This window comes from Tachypleus tridentatus, chromosome 10 (genome assembly GCF_004210375.1).
Source record: "Tachypleus tridentatus isolate NWPU-2018 chromosome 10, ASM421037v1, whole genome shotgun sequence".
Classification (NCBI taxonomy): domain Eukaryota; kingdom Metazoa; phylum Arthropoda; class Merostomata; order Xiphosura; family Limulidae; genus Tachypleus; species Tachypleus tridentatus.
Window position 1 is genome coordinate 42,413,342 of NC_134834.1, and position 24,853 is coordinate 42,438,194.

General features: G+C 34.0%; 1 protein-coding gene across 1 annotated transcript in view; it reads left to right on the forward strand.

Annotated features, from left to right (window-relative positions):
* The window catches only part of SMC3 (structural maintenance of chromosomes 3), a 126,237-nt gene extending 104,243 nt beyond the window's left edge, over positions 1–21,994 (forward strand). Inside the window, exons 25-31 of the mRNA XM_076461031.1 lie at positions 5,105–5,191; positions 5,477–5,620; positions 8,436–8,603; positions 18,929–18,982; positions 19,564–19,741; positions 20,105–20,211; positions 21,621–21,994. Coding sequence (XP_076317146.1) covers positions 5,105–5,191; positions 5,477–5,620; positions 8,436–8,603; positions 18,929–18,982; positions 19,564–19,741; positions 20,105–20,211; positions 21,621–21,692 — 810 coding nt within the window. The 3' untranslated portion in view covers positions 21,693–21,994. The remainder of the gene's footprint in view (positions 1–5,104; positions 5,192–5,476; positions 5,621–8,435; positions 8,604–18,928; positions 18,983–19,563; positions 19,742–20,104; positions 20,212–21,620) is intronic.
* The last annotated feature ends 2,859 nt before the right edge of the window (positions 21,995–24,853 follow it).

Consider the following 24,853-nt stretch of genomic DNA (forward strand, 5'->3'; position numbering starts at 1 on the left):
ACTTCACCAAAGAATAAGATTTTTTTATTTGTGAAAGACTTATAAACTGAAAGTTGCCACATTTTGGGAAGATATACACACAACATTGAAAGTTGGAAGTATTAAATCTATAAAGATTATAAATGAGTACAAAAAGGTCACGTTATCAGTCAGATTGATTGAGCCCCTGTTGAGAGAGCCAATATTTATTTTGAAATGCAAAAAAACTGTCATTGGCAAGTAAAGCAGGACCTACAACAATATGAAGCAGTAGAAGGTGGCCTAATCAACAGAAACAAATAGACCAGTACATGTACAGCTGTAGTGATGGCAAAAATATTTCAAAGATCACAGTTACACCATATAACTATGTCAACAGACCTTGATAAGTGGATAGAGAGGTACGAATGACTTGGGCTTAAAGATGGGGATCTGTGAGACTTTGAACACCAACAACAGAGAGAGAGCTTCAATAGGGGAAGACAGAATAAAAACAGAAATTGATATTGGCAAGTGTACCCAAAATAAAAGAGGACCCAAAAATGAAAATGAGGTCAGGGACAGTTGACCTAAACTAAACTTCTCATATTTGATGAACAAAAGATGGCATAGATACTTTTTTTTATGAGGTATGAAAAATATATCCAAAGTCAGAATTGAAACAAATGCAACCAGAAAATCTGTCTCAGCCACCTGGAAGAGTATGTGGGCACAATTATGGAAGGTGTCATGAACTATGACAAGTTAAAAATGGCCTTGCTGAAACACTGTTGTATTTTCCAGAAGTTCAGAGAAGTCAAACCTGACACTAGAGTAACTGGATCTCAGTTTGTGGCACGTTTATGGCGATATTTCACAAGTTGGACTGACAAGATCAAGTTTTTAAGGGACTGGCAGATCTACTAAAACATGAACAGCTCATGATTGCATACTTCACTTGCATCTTACTCTTCCTAAAATTGAGAGAACATTAAAAAATGGGAAGAAATGACCAAGTTAGCAGAACATCATATGGAAGTCCATGGAGGGAGTAGAACTGACAAGTCTAAGAATATCCAGATAAAGTTGAAACCAGTGGTGGCTAATCAGAAGGAAGTTGATACCAAAGGTGGCAAGACTCAACCAACAGACAAAAGGAAAAAGAGATGCTATGCTTCTTTTAAAATTGGATATATTGTAACTGCAAGTCGGACACTAACAGGCAACAGCAGAAATCTCAACATAAAGCAGCTCAAGCTGGTTATAAAGTTAATGCTGGCAAGAAAAAGGGAATGAATGACTTGTCGTATAGATATTGCTGCCAGAAGAAATGGAATGAAGACAACTCACCACAAGAAGTGCTGTCACCAAGATTAAATGTGCACAATTAGCAAAGTAGCTGTGGATTTGATTGGACTTGCTAGCAGCTGTTTGGAACAAAGATGGCTAGTACATGCTGATAGTAATCAACTGTGCATCACATTACCCGGAACACACAGCATTGTCAAGGGTAGAGACAAAGTAGCAGAAGCTCTCCTGGAATTGTGAATGTTTTCAAAAGAAGTCTTGAGTGGCAGAGAGGCTCAATTTACCTCACAACTGATGCAAGAGGTACGCAGGCTCATCATCACTTGGCAGATCTTTACCATCCTGTACAATCCCAGAAGTAAAAGACTTTGTGATAGAATCAACAGAATTTTAAAGAGCATGCTGAAGATGTGTCAAGAGTCCACTTGACTGGGACAGGTGCCTGCAGGCAGTATTATTTGTTTACCAAGAAGTCCTACAAGCAAGTACAGGCTTTCCCTTCTAGATAATGTACAGAAGAACAGTATGAGATCCAGTGTAGATTTTGAAAGAACCATAAGTGGAAGAAGAAGAGTCTAAAATGAACACCTACTTGTATGTACTACTTCAAAAACTGACTGAGAGAGACCAGTCAACTTGCTTGAGAACATTTATATGTAGCTCAAGGTAGTCAGAAGCACTTTTATAATAAGAAATCTTAGGATTGGCATTTGAAAGTTGGACAGAAGTTCTTGATTCTGATACCCACAGATAACAACAAAGATATTTTTGAAGTGCAGGAAGTGTGTACAGAATGGACTGTAAGGTGAAAGTGTCTACCATGTCAATCTGTTGAAAAGGTACTTTGAGAGGAAAGATCTAATGATTGCAGCTACTGAGGCTATCAAGGAGGACTGCAAGTGTTGGTACAGACTGTATGAGAAGAACTTGAACTGGAAACATTCTTTGTATATAGTATAAAAATGTTGTGAATCTTTTTCTTGAAGAGTGACTTGTAAAATACACTCAATTCATGTTTACTGCAAGTATTAAGGTTTAAATAGTTTATATAGCATGAGTATTAAATTTAGTTATTTTTGAAGCAATAATTTATGCAAGATTGTTAATATAACTATGAATCAACATTATGTAGTTTGGTATTTATGAATTGGTGATTGTTGTATTATTGCATAATGTTACAAGAATCTTTAGAGTGTTTTCCCTTTTTTTTAAGCATGTATCATCATGCAGGTATTAGCACTGCCTGTGTAGGGATAGTACAGACTGTTTATCCAAATGGTATTTTAAATATCTTCTTAATAAGTCACCAGAACCTTATAATACTGTATAGAGTTTCCTTTTATAACAATATCTGTGTAATGACTGAGCTACAAATTCTCAAAGTATCTGTAAATATAATAACAATGTTTTGAATTTCTTGCTTGTCTTCTTTTTTCCATTTTCATTATATGATAACTTCAAAACAGTAGCATAAGCCAAATTCACTGAGGTGTTTAGTTGCAAACAGAGTATTTGTCTTTTTTATAAGTATTATTAACTGTCTTTTCTGTTTGCTGAGATATCACTTTATTCAGTAAAACAACCTTAGTGACCTCACTGTCTTCTTTCATCATCAGAAATAACTTCCTTGCATGCACTCACTTTACTCTATTATGGCTTTATAACCAATCAAAAGCTCAGAATTTCCCTCACATTTTTTTCCCAGACTGTTAAAGATTATTTTTTGTCTTGAATCTTGGAAGGAACGGGTATTTGAAAATGTTATTCAAAGAACAGTATTTTTTTAGATCCACATATAGTTTAGTTAGTAAACCTGATAAATTACAATGGAATTATATTGGTAAAATAACATAATTTTTTATTGCAAAATGTACAAGTAAAGCATAAAAACTTATTTTATTTTACATTCTCCATGTTCCAAATTTGGCAAAGTTTAGCATGGAAGCTACAGAATGTCAGGTATGACAAATAAAGACAAGCTTCTTTACAATCGTAAGTAGTAAAGATCATTGTGTTGTATATTTCATTATTTACTGTCCTATGTTTTAAGAAAAATAACAAATTATTTATTACTATTTACAAATATGAAGGCGCACACATGTAGGTGTAATGTTATAACCAAAATAAACAAAGTGTGACTATATCCACTAGATCAAAGTCAAGACAGACTTTGTACAGACCATTTTTATATCATTGGATATGCTAACATGAGTGTATAAGCACTGTGTTAGTGCAACCTGTAATGTTAGTTAAACATTGCTGAAGGCCAATAAAATAAAAATAATAAATATACATAGGCATATAATGCTGTGAGATTTAAGTTTAATTGTTATCTATTTCCTCATTTTTATGGTGGTTATGAGGATGGTCCAATTTACCATTCTCATGCAAAAATACAGAGATGAAAAAAAATTTTTTCTTCTTTAAAAAATGTTTAATAATTATTTGGAGTTTGGAGACTATTAAAAATTTTAAAGACTTTGCAAGAGAAATTTGATAATTTTCTGAGAGAGAAGTATTTTAATTTTAAAATAAAAATTATTTGAACATTTGAAAAGAAAAACTGCACTGAAATTAACCGTAACATTTACTGATAATCTGCAAAATTTAGTAAAGATAATCATACTCTATTAATAGCTATAGTATGAAAACTGTATTAAGCACAAAATTGTTAAGAGATTGGTTTCTGGAACTGAGCCAATAATGGCAGGGTTAATTTATTCTATTTTTGTCTGTAAACATTCTACTACACTGTGTGCCTGTGCTATTATGTAGGGATGATACAAATGCCATCCCTACTGCCTTGTTTGCATAAAATCTTTAATGTGCACAGTATGGCATTTTAATGAAATATTTTAAACAATTTAATGCTAATCTAATTGGTAAAAATGTATCTTCATTCAAGCAGGATACTTCAAATGTAAAAAAATACTCAAAAACATCATCACTATATAAACATTTAGTGAAAAGAAACTTTGTAGTAGACATTCTTCTGTTTCAGTTTGGCAGTACCTAGGTTACCTTGAATATTTCTTGGCCTAATTATACATGTAGTAAAATAATTTTAAAGTTTTGACTTGAAAAGTATTTTTAAACCACTTATAACATTAATACATTAAAAACCTTGTTAGACAACAGATTTCTTTCCCATTTCTCTTGATTTGGTTGTTAATGTTATTGACCACCTGGACAGTGATATGTGGGAGCAGAAGGTAGCTCGGAAATGCTATTTTTAAACACACCTGATTTGAAATCTCTAATGAACAAATTAATGTGATGAAGCTTCATCAACATTCTCCCTGTTTCTTTGTCTTTCTGCAGATTTAAGCATTGTAGTGTGTTCATAAACTGGTATTTTAGTGACAGATGTTCGTATTGGGACTACATATTTCCTACTGCATTTCTTTTATATGTACCAGCTCAACAGGACAGGGTATGGCCTAATGATTACTATATGAGACTGTGTATTTAGGTTTCATCTTGGCATTTGTTTGCATTAAAAATTTTGTTCAGCACTTGGGACTGTTAATTCTTTTAATAGTGGTAGTAAAAATCCTGTCATTTGATTAGAGAAGCCCATGAGTTAATAATAGGTGCTGTTAACTGACTGTCTTTCCTTTAGTCTCTGAGTTCAAATTAGGAACTGCTAGTATTCTTGTATAGTTTCACTTGAGCTTCATTTCAGTAATTTAAAAAGAAATATTTATGTTTCTCATCTGACCCAGCTTCTGCCAGTCTTTGTCATCAAGGATGTTTACTGGCTTTAGATCTGTGAGCATCTTTCATTGTAGGTAGAACCTGTATATCAGTAATATACTATGAGGAATTTTTTATACAGAAAGAAGACTGTATGAGAAAGATACGAGAACTTGGATCACTGCCATCAGATGCTTTTGAGAAATACCAGAATTTAGGCATGAAACAGGTAATGACTATATATTACTGTATTTTAATGATATTTTGACAACTGTAACAAACTTATACTTTTGGCTATAAATTTAATGATTGGAAAAAAACATGTAAAAAGCATTTCATAAATTTGCTAAAATTATATTTCATGTCAGTATACTTTGGTGTCCTCATTGTATTTTCTGGTAGTTTTACCATTGTGTGTGGATTTCTTTATCATTGTTTAATGTTTTGTATAATAATCTGTTGTATAACCAATAATTAATCAAAAATTAAAGTCAGATATGTTTTGACTTCCCAGCTCTTTAAAAAGCTAGAACAGTGTAACCATGAGCTGAAGAAATACAGTCATGTGAACAAGAAAGCTTTAGATCAGTTTATTAACTTCTCAGAACAGAAGGAAAAGCTAGTGAAAAGAAAGGAAGAACTAGACCGTGGACATTCAGTGAGGTTTTTGCTTGTATATGGAGGTTTTAATATTATGTATTATAAACACTATTATTAGACTTTTCTTTTTTAATTTAAAATGAAACTACTTCTATTTCCATTTGTTGAATGGACTTTGAAATTTTTTTTAAAAATCAGAAACAATTACAGATTATAAAACAACATTTACTCTCAAGCTAATAATGATAAAAATTTCTTTTTTCGTTATTATCTGAAGAGTAACAGACTTTTTTTCTTTCTAACTTTACTACAAAATTGTGTCATTCCCTCCAGTATGCACTAAAATTCTGAAAAGTAAATATTGCAGGCTGTCTTGTATAACTCAAAATTTGAACCATTACAAATATATGTATATGAATATTTTCACGTGGTAAGAAATTATATCTAGGGTAATATCTGTACTTGTGCATTTTATCTTCCTAAATGACTGAAATACATTGCTGGCCAAAATCTTAAGGCCAATGAACATAAAGAAAAAATATGCATTTTGCGTTGTTAGACTCAACCACTTATTTGAGTAGAATTTGGAAAGATGAAAATAAAAGAAAATGGAAAATAAAATTTTTTTTAGCATTTAATAGGGAAGATGTGAACACTATGAAATTAGCCTAAATACTAGTTGGTCAAAAGTTTAAGACTATACTGAAATGAAGCATTAATCAGTAAACACGTAACAAAATTTAGTCATTTGTGTTCAAGCATTAGCGTTGTCAACATCTCCTGTGTTACGTTGGGTAAAAACATGGCAAAGGCTAAAAAGTTGACAGAGTTTCAACGTTGTAGAGTTGTCAAGCTGCAAAAGCAAGGTCTTTTTCAACGTGCTATTGCTGGTGAGATTGGGTGTAGTAAAACTGCTGTTGCAAATTTCTTAAATGACCCTGAGGAATACGAAACAAGAATTTCAAGTGGCCGGTTCAAGAAAATTTCATCGGCGTTGAGCAGGAGGATTCAACAGGTTTTTCGGGAAGACACCAGCCGATCGTTGAGCCAGAATAATGCCCTTACTGATTCATAATGCAGCTCATGAACAATAAGACGGCATCTACGAGAGAAAGGCTTTAAAAACCGTAAACATCTTCAATTCAAAGGCTATGCCTCCTTCCACGCCATGAAACAGCTCAGTTAAACTTTGCTGAGAAGCACCAAACATGGGATGTAGAAAAGTGGATGAAGAGTTTGTTTTCTGATGAGAAATAATTTAACCTGGATGCTCCAGATGGCTTCCAGCTTTACTGGCACGATAAGGATATCCCACGGAGACATTTTCTACAAGACAAAGTGGAGGAGGTTTCATCATGATCTGGGGTGTTTTCTCCTATGGATCAATAGAGCTTCATGTTATACAGGGGCATCAAATAGCAGTTTGCTACATTGGCATGTTGGAAAGAGCATCTTTATTGACTGAAGGCCCTCGCTTGTGTGGAAATCACTGGATCTTTCAGCAGGACAATGCTGCAATCCACAATGGCTGCAGGACAAAGGACTTTTTTCATGGCAAATAACCCCATTGATAATGTTTTGGGTGGATGGCAAGGGAAGTCTATAGAAATGGACGTCATTTCCAAACGGTGCTTGATCTTTGTGAAGCTATTTTCACCATATGTAATAATATTCCAGCTATCCTTCTGCAAAAGCTTATATCGACCATGCCAAAGCGAATGTTTGAAGTTATGCAACTCACTACTGAGACCTCTTGTTGGACATTTCCTAACCTGTTTAGGACTTCTTTTTGGTATGGTCTTAAACTTTTGACCAGCTAGTATTTAGGCTAATTTCATAGCATTCATATTTTCCCTTTTAAATGCTAAAAAATTGTTTTATTTTTATTTTCCCTTTTCTTATTTTCATCTTTCGAAGCTCTACTCAAATAAGTGGTTGAGTCTAACAATGCAAAATGCATATATTTTTCTTCATGTTCATTGGCCTTAAGATTTTGGCTAGCAATGTGTGTATATTTTCATACTGCTGTGAATGAAATAATATATTTAATTCATGAGAAAATAAGATAAAAACCAGTGTTCTCTTGAATTTCAGGGATTTTATATATGTACACGTATGTGATCTTCATAAATCACACTGGTTATCATATATTCTTCTTTGTTGAGATTTTTCTGCAGTACCATTTGATCTAAACTTGTTGATTTTCCTGTTGTGAATATTATTGGAAAACAGTAAACTATTTTTTATGATTTGGCTAAATGCCAGTAGTTTAACAAATTTAGAAATTGTTTTGTATTAAAATTTAGAGTAAGAGCTAATTCTGGCAATAAAATTCTTTGTTTCATCCAATTAATAAAAAAATATCAATGTCAAACTATTAGGTGCACTGAATCTAGAGTGTACACTTCTGTAATGTCTACATTCTGTAACTTTTAAAACTCTCTTGAAGTTTGGTGTCTTCCTTCAGACAGACTGTTATAATATACAAAACTGTTTTTATTTATATGTTTGGGCTTTGATAAGTATCTGATATGTATCACAATCCTGAGAATTTAAATATGTTGTTTTGTAAGTGTGCCAAAACTAACTGAACTATACATAACTTTCATATAATTGGTTGTTATTATAGCAGCTTTTAAAGTAAGATAATCATGATTCAGGTGCAAGAAAACAGGAAAGTTTATTTTAAAGATTTTTTTTTTCAAATGGGTTTCTTCTTGTTAGGTCTTGGATCTCCAGGTTGAACTGATTTTTTTATCTGTGTTATATATTTGAATCTTAACTTTTCAATTATTAAATAGAATTGTTTTTATAAAAAACATAACTAGTGTACAACAGATTTTCTATTTTATAATTTTATTTTCTTTAACTAGTCAATCATGGAACTTATGAATGCATTGGAAATGCGCAAGTATGAAGCTATACAACTGACATTCAAGCAAGTATCTAAGTATTTTAGTGAAGTATTCAAAACACTTGTACCCCAAGGTCATGCAACTTTGGTAATGAAGACAGAGAATGATGATTCATCAGGTTTTCAGGTAATGATGATTTTGTAAAGGTATAAACAGTTGTCAGAATATATCACTGAAGTTTTCACAATATTTATACTCTAGAGTAATGCCACACAGTTGATGGTGAATGGTGGTATGTCAGTAAAACACTTATTATTTGTGCCCTAAAATCATGCAACTTCCATGATTCTCTTGGGTCATGGAAAAACCTGGAAAATAATTTTCAAAGGCTGAAAATACATTAAATCTGTCATTTTCTCCACAAATGTTCTAGGAAGTCATAAAAAGTAGTGAATACCAGTAAAACACAAAACCTCTTCCTCAGCCTCATCTTGAATGAATCTACAAAAAATCATTTTCTCCAAAACTGTTCCATCATTGTCAAACATGCTTTCTAGGCTATTTCTCCAGCAACATTAAGATGCCTTCCCACTACTATAAATCATATCCTTGAAATTCATTTCCTTAAGAAAGGAGTAGACATCACAGTTACTGTCTTCATCCTAATGAGATCATTGTAAACCTGACGATGACCGAAGAAGGTCGAAACGTTGTTTGCTCTTCTATGTAAAATATTTTCTCAACCCAAACGAGCCGTTTTTGCATATATATTTTATACTTTGTTTTTTTTTTTCATAAAAAGACTGCCTTAATTTTACCATTTATGGATGTGAGGGTTCTATCTGATGGATGAACTCCACAGTTGTCAAGGGGTAAGATGACCTTTGCTTGAAGTTTTTTTTTTTTTTGCCTTTAGATGGTGTCTCACAGTAGGGACGAAGTGTTGATGAAACCATTCTTTGAAAATTTAACTGGTTAATCATGTGTTTGTACTGTTCTTGTGAAGAAATAATTGTTTCTTCAAATTAAGATGATAGATATGGCAAGGATTTGCATTTTCCTCAATGGACAGCAGCGTGAATGTATATCCATTCTAATTGCATCATAACAAGATGGTGATTCTTCTTCTGTTCTGTTTGAACCTAGTAGATTTGTCTGCATTTGATTCTGTTGACAGAGTTCTTTCTATTAACATTTTTCTTTGTAGAGTTGTCTCATTGCAGTTGTGCACTTGTTATAGAGAGTAGTATCTGTCTTTTTGGATTTCCTAAGAGTATCTGTGTATTTCTTTGCGGCTTCATTGTGTGATGACCATTGCTCCCCCTGTCTCTGCTAGTACAGTAGTAAGCCTACAGATTTACAAAACTAAAATGAGGGGTTAGATTTCCCTTAGTGAACAGAGCAGATAGCCTTATGTGGCTTTGCCAAAAGAAAAATGCACACATTGCCCCCACCACCAAAATGGAGACTTGAGTGATATTGTGGCATGCATTAAAATGGTTTAATGAGCCCTTGCTCACTTCAAATTTGTTGTCTTCGTTTACATGAAGAGCAAATTTCTTTTCTTGGGCCTGGGTTTGAGGTCCAAGTATTAACATTTGCTATGCTCTCAAATTCTGTATTTTGCACTGATCATGCCTTCTTTTATGTCTGTTTCCCTTCAAGATCACAGGAAATAGTTTGCAGAGAAGCTTCATCTTTGATCTAGCCTCTGATGGTCAATTTAGCAGTGCATTATTCTTTTGCTATTGGGCATTGTCATGGTCCCCTTCTTATTCTATTCTGTCAGTGATGGCAAACTTCTTAGCAGTTGTGTACATTTCTCTTGCTGTTGATGATAGACCATTCTGTGATGAAGATGATTTACAATAGTCCTGTAAATATTGTATGTCCTCTTGTCTTACAAGTGATTATAAATAATTGTTTCTAATATTTATATGGCAAAGGTGTGGGTTTTTCTTCTTTTGATATTTGATTGGTTAGAATGATCACCATTTGTAAAGAAAGCAATCTGGTTGAGTTGTCAAGAATGTGTTACAAGTGACAACTTATACGGGTGTCCTAAATTGTACGTTATTAGAAACCACAAATTGTCATTGTTTAATAAACAATGCAGTAAACAAGAACTTATAAGAACACAATGGTCTCTCAGTTTTTGCTAGAAGTACATGTCTATTTTCTTCTCACTTTACTAATTATTCTTGCTTATATTCTTAGATTTCTGTTGATTTTGGACTATTCAAGACAAGTATCATAAATAGTGATATCTTTACTAATTGCAGTAAGTAAAGAATCATCAGGCATACCTTTTTCATCGAGTTCCATGACAGGATTTGGATTGTGAGGGGCCAGTGGTACTAGTAGGCTTACTGAAGTGTTTGAGAGCCAAGAGGTGTCCACTTTATATACAAACTTATGGCCTAGTGGACCACTGTTAACATGTTCCAAATATACTGTAATGTGCTATTTATAAGTATGTGATTGTGTAATGTGTATGGTAATAGAAGAAAAAACATGTAGTAACATATTTTTAGTCAGCACTAAGTAAATTGAACTTTATATATGACCGTATATCTAATAACAGTTATTAACATCCAAAACAATATCATGATGCGTATCTTATCAGCTTATGATAGTTCATTGTAACTTGTACTTCATTATATTGCATGATGTGTACAACAACTGTTTCACACTTGTATCTAAATACAGGTACATCATTATGAATGTTGAGACTTATTTTGTACAGAAGTTTGATTTTCATCTATAAACATGTTTTATTTATTAATCATTCCTGTCAAGTTAAACATCCACCATGGGTGGCGATCTTTAAAGATGGGATAGAGGATCCTCGTGGCTGAGGGATCCAACCCTAATACATCACTTTGGCCTTGAATTCCTGTACACAAGAGGGGTTAGGGTGTCCCCCCACCCTGATTCAGTTGGCTGGTCCACATGGGCTTTGGTCAATTGAGCACCACTGTTGGACATTCCCAACAGGTGTAGTGGATATTGTTTCTGGTATTGGTGGTTGGATATAGTACTCAGGACACCCTGGCATGCTGCAGTGTCCTTGTTTGGCATTGCATGGCTCTATGGGAGGTAAGGTGAGTGGGCACTGAATTTTTTTTTATTATAGATTCCCAAATAAAAATAAAATATTGAAAAAACATAATAGGTAAATGACCACATTTTGAATATTCTGAACAGCAGTCTTTTAACTTCAACACCTGTACCTCATTTTATGATATTACATTCTTTATTAGAAAATCATTAGAGCAAATGCCTCCCGTTTTTATTCAGATGGAATTAGAGGGCTTGCTGGCATCACCTAAGTCAGTAGAAAAACTACATTCTGGGGAGAACTTGGTGGAAACACCCACTCCAAAATACACTGAACTCCTCTTGCATTTGAAGGCCATTGGTGATATACAAATTGAGGTTACTCTCCATGCTACTTTAAATTTGTCACAAGGAGTTATTGTTGAGAGGGATTTGAAGAACATCCCCAATAAGAGATCCTCACTGGTTTTTGTACCAAAGAAGTTTCTGCAGTGAGGTGTATCTCCACTCGCAAAAATAGAATTATGCTGCTGACTAGTGTCTTAATTTTGATTTTTACATCACCACAGCCATATGCCACCGTCAAGATAGGTTATCTAATTTGTAAGGTATGGCCATATATTCTGAACTCAGACATTTCCAATATCAACAGTTTGTTCACTCGAAGTTATCATGTCATGGTTCCCTGATGTTGTCATTGTGGTGGCAAAAGCTCTGATGCCTACAGCAGAGATGCCAACCATTACGAATTGAGCGTAATCATTACGATTTTGGTGTATACATTACAACTATACACTGATACACACAAATATTACGACTTGTTGCTACTCCAAAATTATTATATATTATACAGGCCTATACAATAAAGTGATACATTGTTCCCCCAGGGCTTGAAAAGAAAATTTCTTGTGAGATACAAATAAATTTTGATAATAAATAAAAGACATAGTTCAAATGGCTACTTGCAACAATCATGTTTGTGCTTGAAATAATAAAAAATAGTTGTATCTCCGACATCTACCAATAGTTTGAGTGTGGTGTTTCTCCATACTGGGTATGTGGGGGAATCCATAGTTACGTCATCAGTGCTTGCCAGTCAATCAGTGCTCGCGTAGATGGGTATTTCTCGTTTTCTAAGCAGCATAGAAACACCAATGCAATCGTTTACAAGATGGAAAAAAAAGAGGCCTCGTTCACCAGATTGTCTTGTTTCTGGCAAATCTAAAAGGACTAAAACTCTGAATCAAAAATTTAGGAAAGAGTATAGTGCAAAATATCCAGTCATTGCATCAAAAGTCGGTGACAGTCATGCGTTTTGTATAGTTTGTCACATCGATTTTTCTATGGTACATGGTGGGATAAACAATTGTTTCAGACATACAAAATCAGCATCTCACCAACAAAAGGCTAAGGCGAAGACAAAATCGATGCAGATAATGACATTTATGAGTATGAATTCAGAATATGAAACCATAAATGCCTCAACAGAATATTGGACACGCGGAAGCCATTGAAGAAGTATTTTCAGAGTGAAAAGGAAAAACTAGATTCAAAAGAATCTAAACGTGCAGCTCAGTCAGGCAGCAAGACTTTAACAGTCAGGATATCCTCTCAGCCATACAGGCACACAGTCAAGACACCCTCTCAGCCACACAGGGACACAGTCAAGATATTCTCTCAACAGTCACCAAAAGCAGACAAAGAAACATATGATATAACTCAATATATGTTTAGGCAGTCTGACCTTGAACTAAAGAAGAGACAATCAATGAAAAAGTTATGCGCAGAGCAAGTTAGATAAGTTAACAGTTTTCTTGGACAACAAAATGAACTTGTTATTTTGTTTTTTCTTCAATCTGCAATTCCTCTATTTGAGCAAGCCATTTTGATATTGCAAAGAGAAGAACCTTGCATACACATTATACGTAGAACTCTGAGTACACAAGTTAAAAATATATTTGTCAGATACATCAAGCCAGAATATCTTGAAGGCAACATCACTGAACTTGACTACAACAATGAATCATTACACAAATCTGATGAGGCAGTTTCTGTTGGAAATGCTGCCAAGGAATACATTGTTAAATATGTAAAGGACCTGGACCTGATCAGCTTCTACACCAGTGTCAAGAAATACTATATTGCAGCTACAAATTACATGATGAAACATTTCCCTCTAAATGTGAACTTCTGATTCACACAGAGGTTGCTGATCCAAAACTGAAAGTCAGCAAAGATTTCTCTTCTCTATGCTTCTTCACGTACAGGTATACAGTCCTTGTCAATACACATGAGCACGACACTATTGACAAGTTGGAAGGGCAATATTTGAACTATCAAATTGATACTTTCTCAGAAACTGTCCTTCAGTTGAATGTTGGCAAGTTTTGGGTTCAGCTGTCTACAGTTAAGGATGGAAATGGCAACCAGAAGTATGACATTCTGTGTAGGGTCATGCTTGGAATTCTTACAATCTTCCATTCTAATGCTGAAAGTGAAAGGATATTTAGTTTAGTGACTAAAAACAAAAGCAAGTTCAGACCAAACTTGAGCACCTCAGTTTTGAGCAGTATTATAACACACAAGATGTGTATGTAGTCAAATGGACAATGTTGTTATAACTCCCAACCATCTAGAGACATTCTCATGAAAGCAAAGGCTGCAACAGCTGCAAAACTATTACAATAAGTGTCATAAACATGATATAAACTAGTCCTTACACAAAAGCTTTTTCTGCTTACTGTTTGTGCATGTTCAAAGTTGTTTTACCAGTATGTTTGTTACTCTTAACTAAATAAAAGACATAATTTCAAAAGCATTTTTTAAATTTATTTATTAAATACACAAAACACAGTCATAAATGAGCAATCTATAGCAGTAATAAATAATACTAGTTATAATAATAATAATATAATAATAAATAGCTTACATACATTGGTCAGGCCTAGTAGCCGCAAATGATAAAGGACTCTGTCTACAATCATTACACTCAGTCATTTGAAATAGTTGGCATCTCTGCTACAGGTGTGAAATGGGCCCTTATTGTGTCAATTATAGTAGTTCTCACCATTTTTACTTTTGTTTTTGCCCTTGGTTGTCGGGGGATAGAGGTACCTTGTTTGAAAACGCTTCACAACATTTCTTACCCTGAGGCTCGAAAGCTACTTTCCACCACTGCTTCTTGGGCATATGTAACTCCATTCTACTGCTACAGTAGGAGTGCAGACAGATCTAACCATGTCTCCATTAGAGTCCTTCTTCAACTATGTAAAGATTATTTTACTCTCCATGGTTACGAAAGTAGACAAGTTAACATCTACTCCAATCTCTATACCTAGCAGTAATTTCCAATGAGTGCTCACGTCTACTTCTACTGACAGAGATCTACCCACTTGATCCAGGGCATAATTCATGGATATTGAAAGAAATCCTTCTTATAAAGAAAACTGAAAGGTTCTTCACATATGTAAAAGTGGCTACGTTAATACAATGCAATTGTCAAGGTTTCTCTTCGAATATAGATGACATAAAAGATTTACTTGATTCTTATCACCCTGTGTGTCTCTCCTCACAGGAAACATTTCTAAAACCTGCCAATACAGTCATCTTTTGGCAGTTTTCTTTGTACAGAAATGACAGGTTGTGTGATGGATGAGTGCATGGAGGGGTGGCATTGCTAGTAAATCAGCATGCACTTTCCTTCTCTTTAAGCCTCCAATGCACCCTTGCAGGCCAAAGCCATCTGTGTCTCCTTTGGTCGGTCATACCATCACTATTTGTTCTCTCTGCCTGTCTCCTGGAGAGACCTTGATGTTCTCAGTGAAGAGTTGCTTTCTCCCTTTATAATCCTGGGGGATTTTAATGAACCATTCCTCTCTGGGGTGGTGCTGATATTGATGAGAGAGGTTGTTCTGTATAGTGTATTCTTTCAGATCACAAACTTTCTCTCATCAGTACTGGTTCTTGTACATATTTTCATGCATCTAGTCAGTCTTTTACTGCCATTGATCTCTGTCTGCTCCCCTTCAATGTCCTTTCATTTGTCTTGGAGGGTTGAAAGTAACACATAAAGCAGTGATCATTTTCCTGTCATTTTGATGGAGATAGGCTATGGTCGATGTTACCTGACCCATTTGCCTCTGTGGAAGCTGGACCAGACCAACTGGTCCTGTTTTACTGCTCTCTTGGAACTTGATTCTGTCATCGATAGATGACTGTATGGCAGCAGTAACCGACTATTGTCCAAGCAACCATTCAGTCTGTTACTAAATTCTCAACACGTTTTCTATGGCACCATCGTCCATGGTGGAATTCTGCCTGCCACATGGCAAAGAAGGCTCAAAAATAGGCCTTGGATATCTTTTGTAAGTATCCCACACTTTTAAACAGCATTGCTTTTCAGCAGGCCTGTGCACGTGTTTGGTAGGTAAGGCATATAAGCCAGAAGGAATCTTGAGTTAAATAAACATCTAGCATCTCATCTGCCATCAGTTCCAAAGTCATGTGGGACAAGATTTGAAAGGTCATTGGACAGTATACTTCTTGCTCTTTGATGGCCAGGAAGTTTCTGATACTCTTGATAAAAAACTTTTCTCATACATCTAGCACTTTTGCTTCATCCCCCACCTTCTTAGCCATCAAGATGTGGGTAGATCACTGGGCAGAATGATCACTTCTTTCCTTTTGGACTGATCATCTCTGTGACTGTAATCACTCCTTTACACTGGTGGATCTCAAGCTTGCTCTTAATTGGTCTTGCAGTACATCAGTCAGACCTGATGGTATTTGCTACAAGATGCTCTTCTGCCTCTCTTTATATTCTTTTGGTTGGTTTTAACTGTATCTAGAAGAAAAATGTTTTTTCTTATGCTTGGTGCCTTGCTATTGTCTTCCCTTTTTCTAATCATGGGAAGGATCCCAAGATTCCTTCAATCTACCATCCAAGTGCTTTAACAAGTTATCTATAAGATCTTAAAGAGAATGGTTAATGCTCACCTTGTTTAGTTCTTCAAATCAAACTACCTCCTTTTGTCCACCTAGTGTGGGTTCCGATAGGCGCACTCCACCATGGACCACTGATTTAACTTGAAACATCAATCAGGAAGACTTTCTCGAGTGACATCATTTTATTTCTGTATTTTTTTACTTCAAGAAGGCTTATGATAGTATGTGGAGGTATGGCATCCTGTGAAACTTTCACTTATATGGGTTGGGTTGCCATTTGTCCAATTTATTAAACATTTTTTAATGGACCAATGACTCCATGTCCATGTGGGTTCAACACTTTCCTGTTTTTATCCAACAGGAACTTGGAGCCCCTCAGGGAAGTGTCTTAGGTGTCACACTTTTCATTATAATGATTTATGCCATCACTGGACAACTCCCTCCTACCATTGCAAACGGACTCTGTTAATGACTTCCACATCTTGTGTCAGTCGTCAAGCGTAAGGTATATTTAGCAGCAGCTGCAGACTGTCCTCAATCATTTTCTAAAGTGGACCACAGCAAATGATTTTACCTTCTGTCTCTCTATTCCCTAATCCTGAGCTCCGTCTTGGAGAAGCTGTGCTTCTTGTGGTCCCCAAAACAAAGTTCTAGGTGCTTATATTTGACTGTAAGCTGACTTTCATTCCACATATCAAGCAACTATGCATCAAGTGTACAAAGGCACTTAACATCCTCTTTTGTCCTTTATTCCATCTCTTGGGGAGTGGATCAGTGTTCCTTGATAAAGATCTGTTGTGCCCTCATTCGATTGAAACTTGATTATGGGTCCATAGTCTATAGCTCTGCCAGGACCTTTGCCTTGAAGATGTTGGACCCCTTTCACCATCTGGAACTTTAGCTCTGCATGAAGACTTTACACACTTCTCCAGATCAGTGTTTTTACAGAGCCTCATGAACCTTCTCTACAACTCTTTACAACACTGTCTTTACTGTGTACTTCAAAACTTCAATCCTCACCAAAGTATCCCACCTGGGGTTGTGTTTTGTTTTCTCAGTGGGCTAACATTTTTTAGAATAGGCAGTCTGTCCTCCTTTTTTTTAACATTCGTGCCTAGATGTTTCTGGCTGAAATGAGTGTGTACTTGAATGATATTGCTGTCTTCACTGGCCAACCCATCCCACCATGGCTTATTACCATCATCAAATGTAACCTTTCTTTGAGTCATCTGAATAAGACAGATACTCCCAGTTGGAAGTTTTATATTATGTTTGCTGAACATCTTTCAAACCATTCTTCCATTCCCATTTATACAGATGGTGTGAAATCAAGTGACTTTGTGAGTTCTGCCATGGTTTGGTGGTTACCTACAGAATCCCCTCTACAGTTTCTGTATTCACTGCTTAATTGTATGCCTTTGCCCTGGATCATATAGAAGCTATGAAGTACACAAACTGTACTGTTTATACCTATTCACTTAGTTCTACTGGCCAAGGAATTGCTTCATGCTTGTTCTCATCAACATTCAAAACTGACTGGCCCATTTTTCTTTATCATCCAGTTCTTTTGGGCACAGGCCACTTCAATATTTGCAGAAACAGGCTTGCTGACATTGTAGCTAAGTCTGTCTGCTCTGTTGCTATCATAGCCATGCCTGTCCCATAAATGGACTATGGTTTTGTATTGAGGGCTCAGCTTCATGTCAGTTGGCAGTAGACTTGCAATGAGGAATGTGATAACAAGCTTTTCCAGATCAAACCCTCTGTTGTTCTTTGGCCATCTTGCTTCCATGAGGAACGGAAGGAGGAAGTTGTCCTGGTTAGTCTATATGTTGATCGCAATTTTTTAAGTGATTGTTTTCTTTTATCTGGGACTGATGCACCATAGCCTCTATTTTCTGTTGTGCCATTGTTATGACCATGGGTGATGGTGACACTGTCTATCCCAGTTGTATTTTTAAATTGTTAAGGGCTATTGACCTTTTCAATTGTATTTAAGTTTTTAATTCAAAAATTGAACTTTGTTTTAACGTGATTCCTTTTTACTTATTTTAATGATTTTACTTTTATTTTTAATTTCTTACCATTTGTTTGGCACAGATAACTTAGTTGCTTTATGCCAATAAACACTAAACAATCAACCAACCAGTGTGATCACTATAAATATGACTGTTTACTGTTCAGTCACATAAATTGTTAAAATTTCACTGATATATCAGAGTAGGATTTACTTTAAAGATTTTAATAGTAATTATTAAGTTTTATTATTGCTGGATGAAAATAATGATTAAAAACTGCTATTAAAATACTGTTTTATTAACCTTATTTTGTGAAATCTTTATTTTTGGTATTACACAACACAGCATAAAGGTAATAGGACTGTAACAAGTATTGCAGGATAAGAAAATGTTAATGCATCGAGGAAAGCAGTATGTATTTTTTTTTATATATGCATTTGATAATATTTTGTATGAGGAATTATTTATTATGCTGTTTTGTTTTTTAAGGATTCACAAGGTGCAGTGCCATCAGTTGAACAGTTCACTGGAGTTGGGATCAGAGTAAGTTAATTTTTAAATTATTTATTCACTGTTTGGTAGTACTTGATACAGGTTTTTAGAACTATGAATTATTTACTTGGCACACATTTTAGTTTGCTTTGTTGAATAAAACATTTTCAAGTGCAGCTGTGGGTAAACAGTTATTAGGAAAAAATATAAAATTTCTTAATACAAACTACTATGAGTATAAAGAAACTGAGTTTTTGTCTAACAATTATAAACAATTAGTTGTTTATTTTTATAAATATAATGTTATGTAATAATGATAAATTTATTCTAAAGCCACTTTAAAGAGAATGTTAAAAAGAATGAATTTTAATATGGCAGTAATTTTGATAAAGAAAAATGTATTTAAAATAACATTTATAGGAAAAGAGTAAAACACCATTAATATGAATTGCTGTGTAGTTTCTTTCTGGAGCTGAATATTGTGAACTTATGAAAAACTCAAGTTTTTATAAAGTGTCTGTTTGAGAGAAGGGGTTTAAATACAACCTTAAGTAGTAGACAATATTAAAAAAATCACCATCTTTGTTTTCCAAAACTGGTTCATTTTTTCATATGTATTTTTTTGCTTTTAGGTGTCCTTTAGTGGTAGAACAGCTGAGATGAAAGAAATGCAGCAACTTTCTGGAGGTCAAAAATCCCTGGTGGCTCTAGCTTTGATTTTTGCTATTCAGAAATGTGACCCAGCTCCATTTTATTTGTTTGATGAGATTGATCAGGCTTTGGATTCGCAGCATCGAAAGGCTGTTGCAGGTTTGTAATATTTTAAATTGCCTGCAGTCAAGTTTTGATTTGAGTGATTTTTCAGTTGACATAATTAAATGCTTTCTTATCTTTCCACATTGAAAAGTAAATAGACTATAGTTATAAAGAACTATAATCTGAGTTTGTCTTTTTAGAGTTAGGAAATACTTAAATTGTTCAACAAATAGTTCATTAGTTACACAATATGTTTAAGACTTTATCAAGAACTGAATCTAGAACTGCTTTAATTTGTTGTTATGTATAAAATTTTGTATGTTAGAAAATATAAAGTTAAATTTAGTTTTTATGTAATTATACCTAACTGCAAATAAATGGTTTTAAAGTTAATAAACAGTTTTTATATAACTATAGGAATGATTCATGAGCTTTCAAATGATGCCCAGTTTATTACAACAACCTTCCGACCTGAGCTACTGGAGAAAGCAGACAAGTTTTATGGTGTTAAGTTTCGAAATAAGGTATGGGTTTGAAAACAAGTTTGCTTGAAAAGAAGTGAAAATTAATTAGTATTATATGTAATCATTTGGAATGTACATCACCCCTTCTTGTAACTGCCACTTAATTCATTTAGATGTTTTTATAGTGTTTATTATGTTTTTGAATAATTAAAACTTGTTGTTACTGATAACACACACATCACATCACTTGAAGTAATTCATATCTTCCAAGGGACAGTAATGTTATCAGAATTTAAGAAATCATTTTATTAGTTAAGAATGTACATTTTATACAAATGTAGGTGTGGTGTGAGTGAAACTTTCAAAGTTTTTGCTGTTGTAGAAATTAGGGATGAAATATTATCCAATGAACAAGTAATATATAAGCTTTATCGATCAGTTTGTATGGCTCAGAAATCCCTCTATTATACAGACACTGTAGCGTAGTTTGAATATCAGATAAACAGCATTATTGGTTTGGAACTTATCTTCAGTTATCCCTTTTTCAGGAATTTTTGCAAGTTGTTCTTCACAGCTTATCAGTTGTAGTGGTACACATGATTATGCATATCTGGTTATAATGGCTTGACATATACTGTAAAACTTACATTATTTTATAATGATGCTAAATTCAAAGGAATCTCATCTTTAACTTACAGAAGAATAATATAAATAAAGCTTTGATGAAAAAAACAATTTCAGTTTATGGTGCTTGTGATCATTTAAACATAAGTAATAACAGAGCATTGTTTTATCACAACTATTCTCTAATGAAAACATTGAAACCTCTCAAATTATGTAAACATTTTTTGATAGTTAAAATGATTGTGCAGAGTAATTAACTGACTAGCACAGTATATTTTTGTTCCTTAAAGAGTAGTAAACTTTAATGTTAAGTTTTTTTACATTAACTAAACAATTAACTGCTGAATTACAAGTTGTTTTTATAGCTTAAGGTACTATTGCCTAGTGCTGTTTTATACGTTTTGTAAATACATACACATCTTTTCTAAACTGAAATCTAAATTTACAGTTGTCTAAAAAACTAATACTCGTTTCTTTTGTTGAAGTTGACCTTTAGTATTCTTCTGCATGAATCAATTAAGTATTTACATCTGTGTTGAAAAGTACTGGACGTATTGTTTTAATGAACGAAAACTATATTTCTAGAATTATTATAAAACTACCTTGAAAGGGGTAATGTTTAAATAAAATTCTTGAAAATGACTCCGTTTAAAACTTTTTCATGTGCTATAGTAAATAAATTTATAAAATGGAGATTTTTAAAATACTGTTACAGTTTTTAAAAAAATAATCGTCTTGTCAGCCTTCACTTGTTAAAGTTTGAAACATTCATTTTAAAGCACACACTGTAGGTACATGTTCTTACATTCGTTTTTTTTGTTTTTTTTTCAATTACTTTATAAAAGGTGAGCCACATAGAAGCTGTGACCCAAGAGGAAGCTCGTGATTTTGTGGAGGATGACCAGACACATAGTTAAACATTTAGCATTCTTTAAAAAAATATTGCTGTACAGTGTTTTGTTATTTTTATCTTAATGTATCTATTACATAGATTTCTACTTCAGTAGCTCTCTGATTAGGCCATTTTTTGTTCAGAACGTAACTTCTTTTCGTGTTTCATTTCAGTTTTTAAATGAGCGCTTTGAAAATGTTTTACGATTAAGTATATTGTCTGTGTTTTGTATTGATCCATCATAGGAATTTCTGTATTAGTGTTGAAATATTTATTGTAATCTTGGAGTTGCATGTGAAATGGGAAAATAAAGATAATTTTTTGTGAGTACTGTGTCTCGATTCCTATATGTGAGGGTTTGTTGTTGTTGTTTTTAAAAAAAGTGAAGTATTTAAGAAAATCATATTTCTGAATTTTTATTGTCTGATGCACACCATATATCAAATATATCATGTTTTGTTTTAAAAATAATTAAAACAGTTAATACACATTGAATTGCTATATAGACATTTTTTGTAAGAAAAGTATGGACTAAAGCTAACGTGTAAAATTAGATATATATGAATTGTATAAATTATCAACCCAACTTCTCTTTCTCTGAGTGAAATATGAGGGCTCATAACGCTAAAATCATGGTTCGAAACCCACAGAGGATAGAACGTGCATAGCCCATTGTATTGCTTTGTCTTATAAACAAACGAAAATTGCCTATGTTTAAAGATGGTATCACTAAGTAGACTGGTAAAATCGTGATGAAACAGAATGGCGGTTATAAAAGTCACCCGTTTTAATCCGCATTTATAATTGCTGAATATTAAAAATGAATATTTCACTGTATTGGTTGAGCAAAACTTGTTTACTGTAGTTATAAACCCGACAAAATCGCCATATACGCATTTATAGCGTGAATCCAAAATTCAGTATTTACTTAAAATTTATCCCTGCTTTGCTCAGCGTACAGAAAGAATAAATAAAAGGACAAAACTTGTTGCTGTAATAATTTAATAGAATTCATTCCTTTGAGATCGCAATAATTCTTGTGCCAAACAGTGTACAAGATGGACGAGGTACTATTTTGTTCACATAATTAGATTTGAGGGTAGGTTGATAGTGATACTGATGAGTAATAAAGTCGAATTGGACATTCAAACAGTACACGTTTGGTATTTCTGGCGCACAAAAGTATAGATGTTGGCATTTATTTGTTCATTGAAGTGTTCGTGTTTAACTGTTGTACTAAGTTTATTACAGTTCAAGAGGTAATGACGTTTCTAGGTGGTTGTTCAGCTTTGGTTTTAAGTTGCGAATCAGGAGCACTTCCTTTTTCCTAATTGTCACTTAGTCTTTGTTCGATGTTGGGTCTTTCATTAGTCTTGGCTTAAATTGTCGTAAATTCCAGAGTTGGTGAAAGTGTTGTTTTGCGCATGCTCCTTAATTCGGATACCAATATTTCGGATTGTTGACCCAAATAGTCATGCCTATGCTGTAGGTCGCTAGTGTTAATACACCACCAGCGATTTTTTGTGAAGGAGACATATTGTCGTTAAGCGGGAAATAGTTGCTTATCTATTTGTTCGGTTTGAAGATCACTATTCAGCTGATTTGGGGATAAGTTAATTGCAGAAAATTTTTGATTTTTTTCTTGTTAGTGTGATGCAAAAAAAGCCAGTGAAAGATGACACCAAGGTGATGTGATAGGACACTTGGGAACGTTGAGGTCGGGATTTTTGGGGTTGTAAACTGTATTGATATATTTAAATAGTGGGATCGATATACACGTAATCTAGTTATCTATAGTGCTACAAAAATTGTTGAAACAAAAACTATAAGGTATTAGCTGGGTTACGTATGCATTTATTCCTACTTGTTTTTATAGAATTAATTTTTTTTATTGTACTTGTATATTGTCGTGGCGCATGTTTTTTTGAACCTTGATTTCTATAAATATTCCAAGGAAGAACCGGTGAAAACCAGCAAGAACCTGATTTCAAGTCAGGTGATGATACTATTATGTCGTATAGTTTGATTTCCTACTGTAGAGTATGGTTACCATAGTTACTCAGTGTTTTGATCTGAAAGCAATTACTACGGTTCGGGAATACTGAATACTTCATAATCTTCTTAACAGAAGATACTGGCATTTGGTGTGTACTTGTATAACAGTTTGTTGAAGCAGACTAGTTGAGGAAATATTTTGCCAAATATGACAATGCAGCTTTAAGAAATCATGTATAAAAATATTGTTTGAACCTGTTGTAATCGTTTTCTTTGAGGTACTACGAAAAATAGCACTTTTATTGTAATAATCGTTGGCTTCTTTGTAGGTTGTGAATGTTCCGAGCTAGCCTTAAATTTCTGTAAGAAAATATATGGTATTTCTGTCTGGAATACAGTGGAATCTGAAGTGTAAAGTAAATAATTCAAATTAACTTTTCTCAAGTCTTGTTTTATTTATAAAATTTCCCACTGGTAACTAAATGGCCTCGGTCGGGTACGGCCTAATCGTCTGCTTGTCTGCATTGTGAGTGAAAATTTATTATTTCGGTTGCAGCAAAAATCGCGCCTGCGCTTTGGGGGTAGTTGGTGTTTTATAAAATTGATTGTCAAATTCCATTATTCAATCAAATGAGTAGTTTTCGGTTGGTTGTGTTGACCAGTTGCTTTCAGTATATTAGTTCAAAATCAGGGGCGTCTGTACGTAAAAATTCTCTAACAAACAAAAATAATCAGTTGGAAGCAATTGTCTTTCAGATTTATTTTGGCACTAGTAAACTGGGCCCTGATCTGAAAATTATTGGCTCTATACAAAACTCGTACATGTTCAAAGCTGGCTTAACTTTTTTTATTTTTTTCGAGAACTTGTACTTCGTATTACCTTACTAGAAAATATGTTGCTAGAAGAACAGTGAAATTAAAATATCTTTAATTTTCTGATCCATTTTGAATAGTTCATGTCAAACGTTAACTCTGGTGGCAGTATACGTTGATTACTTGTAAATAGCTAGGAAGACGATGTGATGTTTGTTTAGTAGCTTGTGGTAAAACGAATATTTTTATGATGCTTGATAGTGTTTAACTTACATTTGCAGAAGTATGAATCTATGTTTACTAAAACAGTAAACAAAACTATTTTTACATATTTCTTTGGTACCTAGTTTAATTATAACTTGTTTATTACAACAAGTA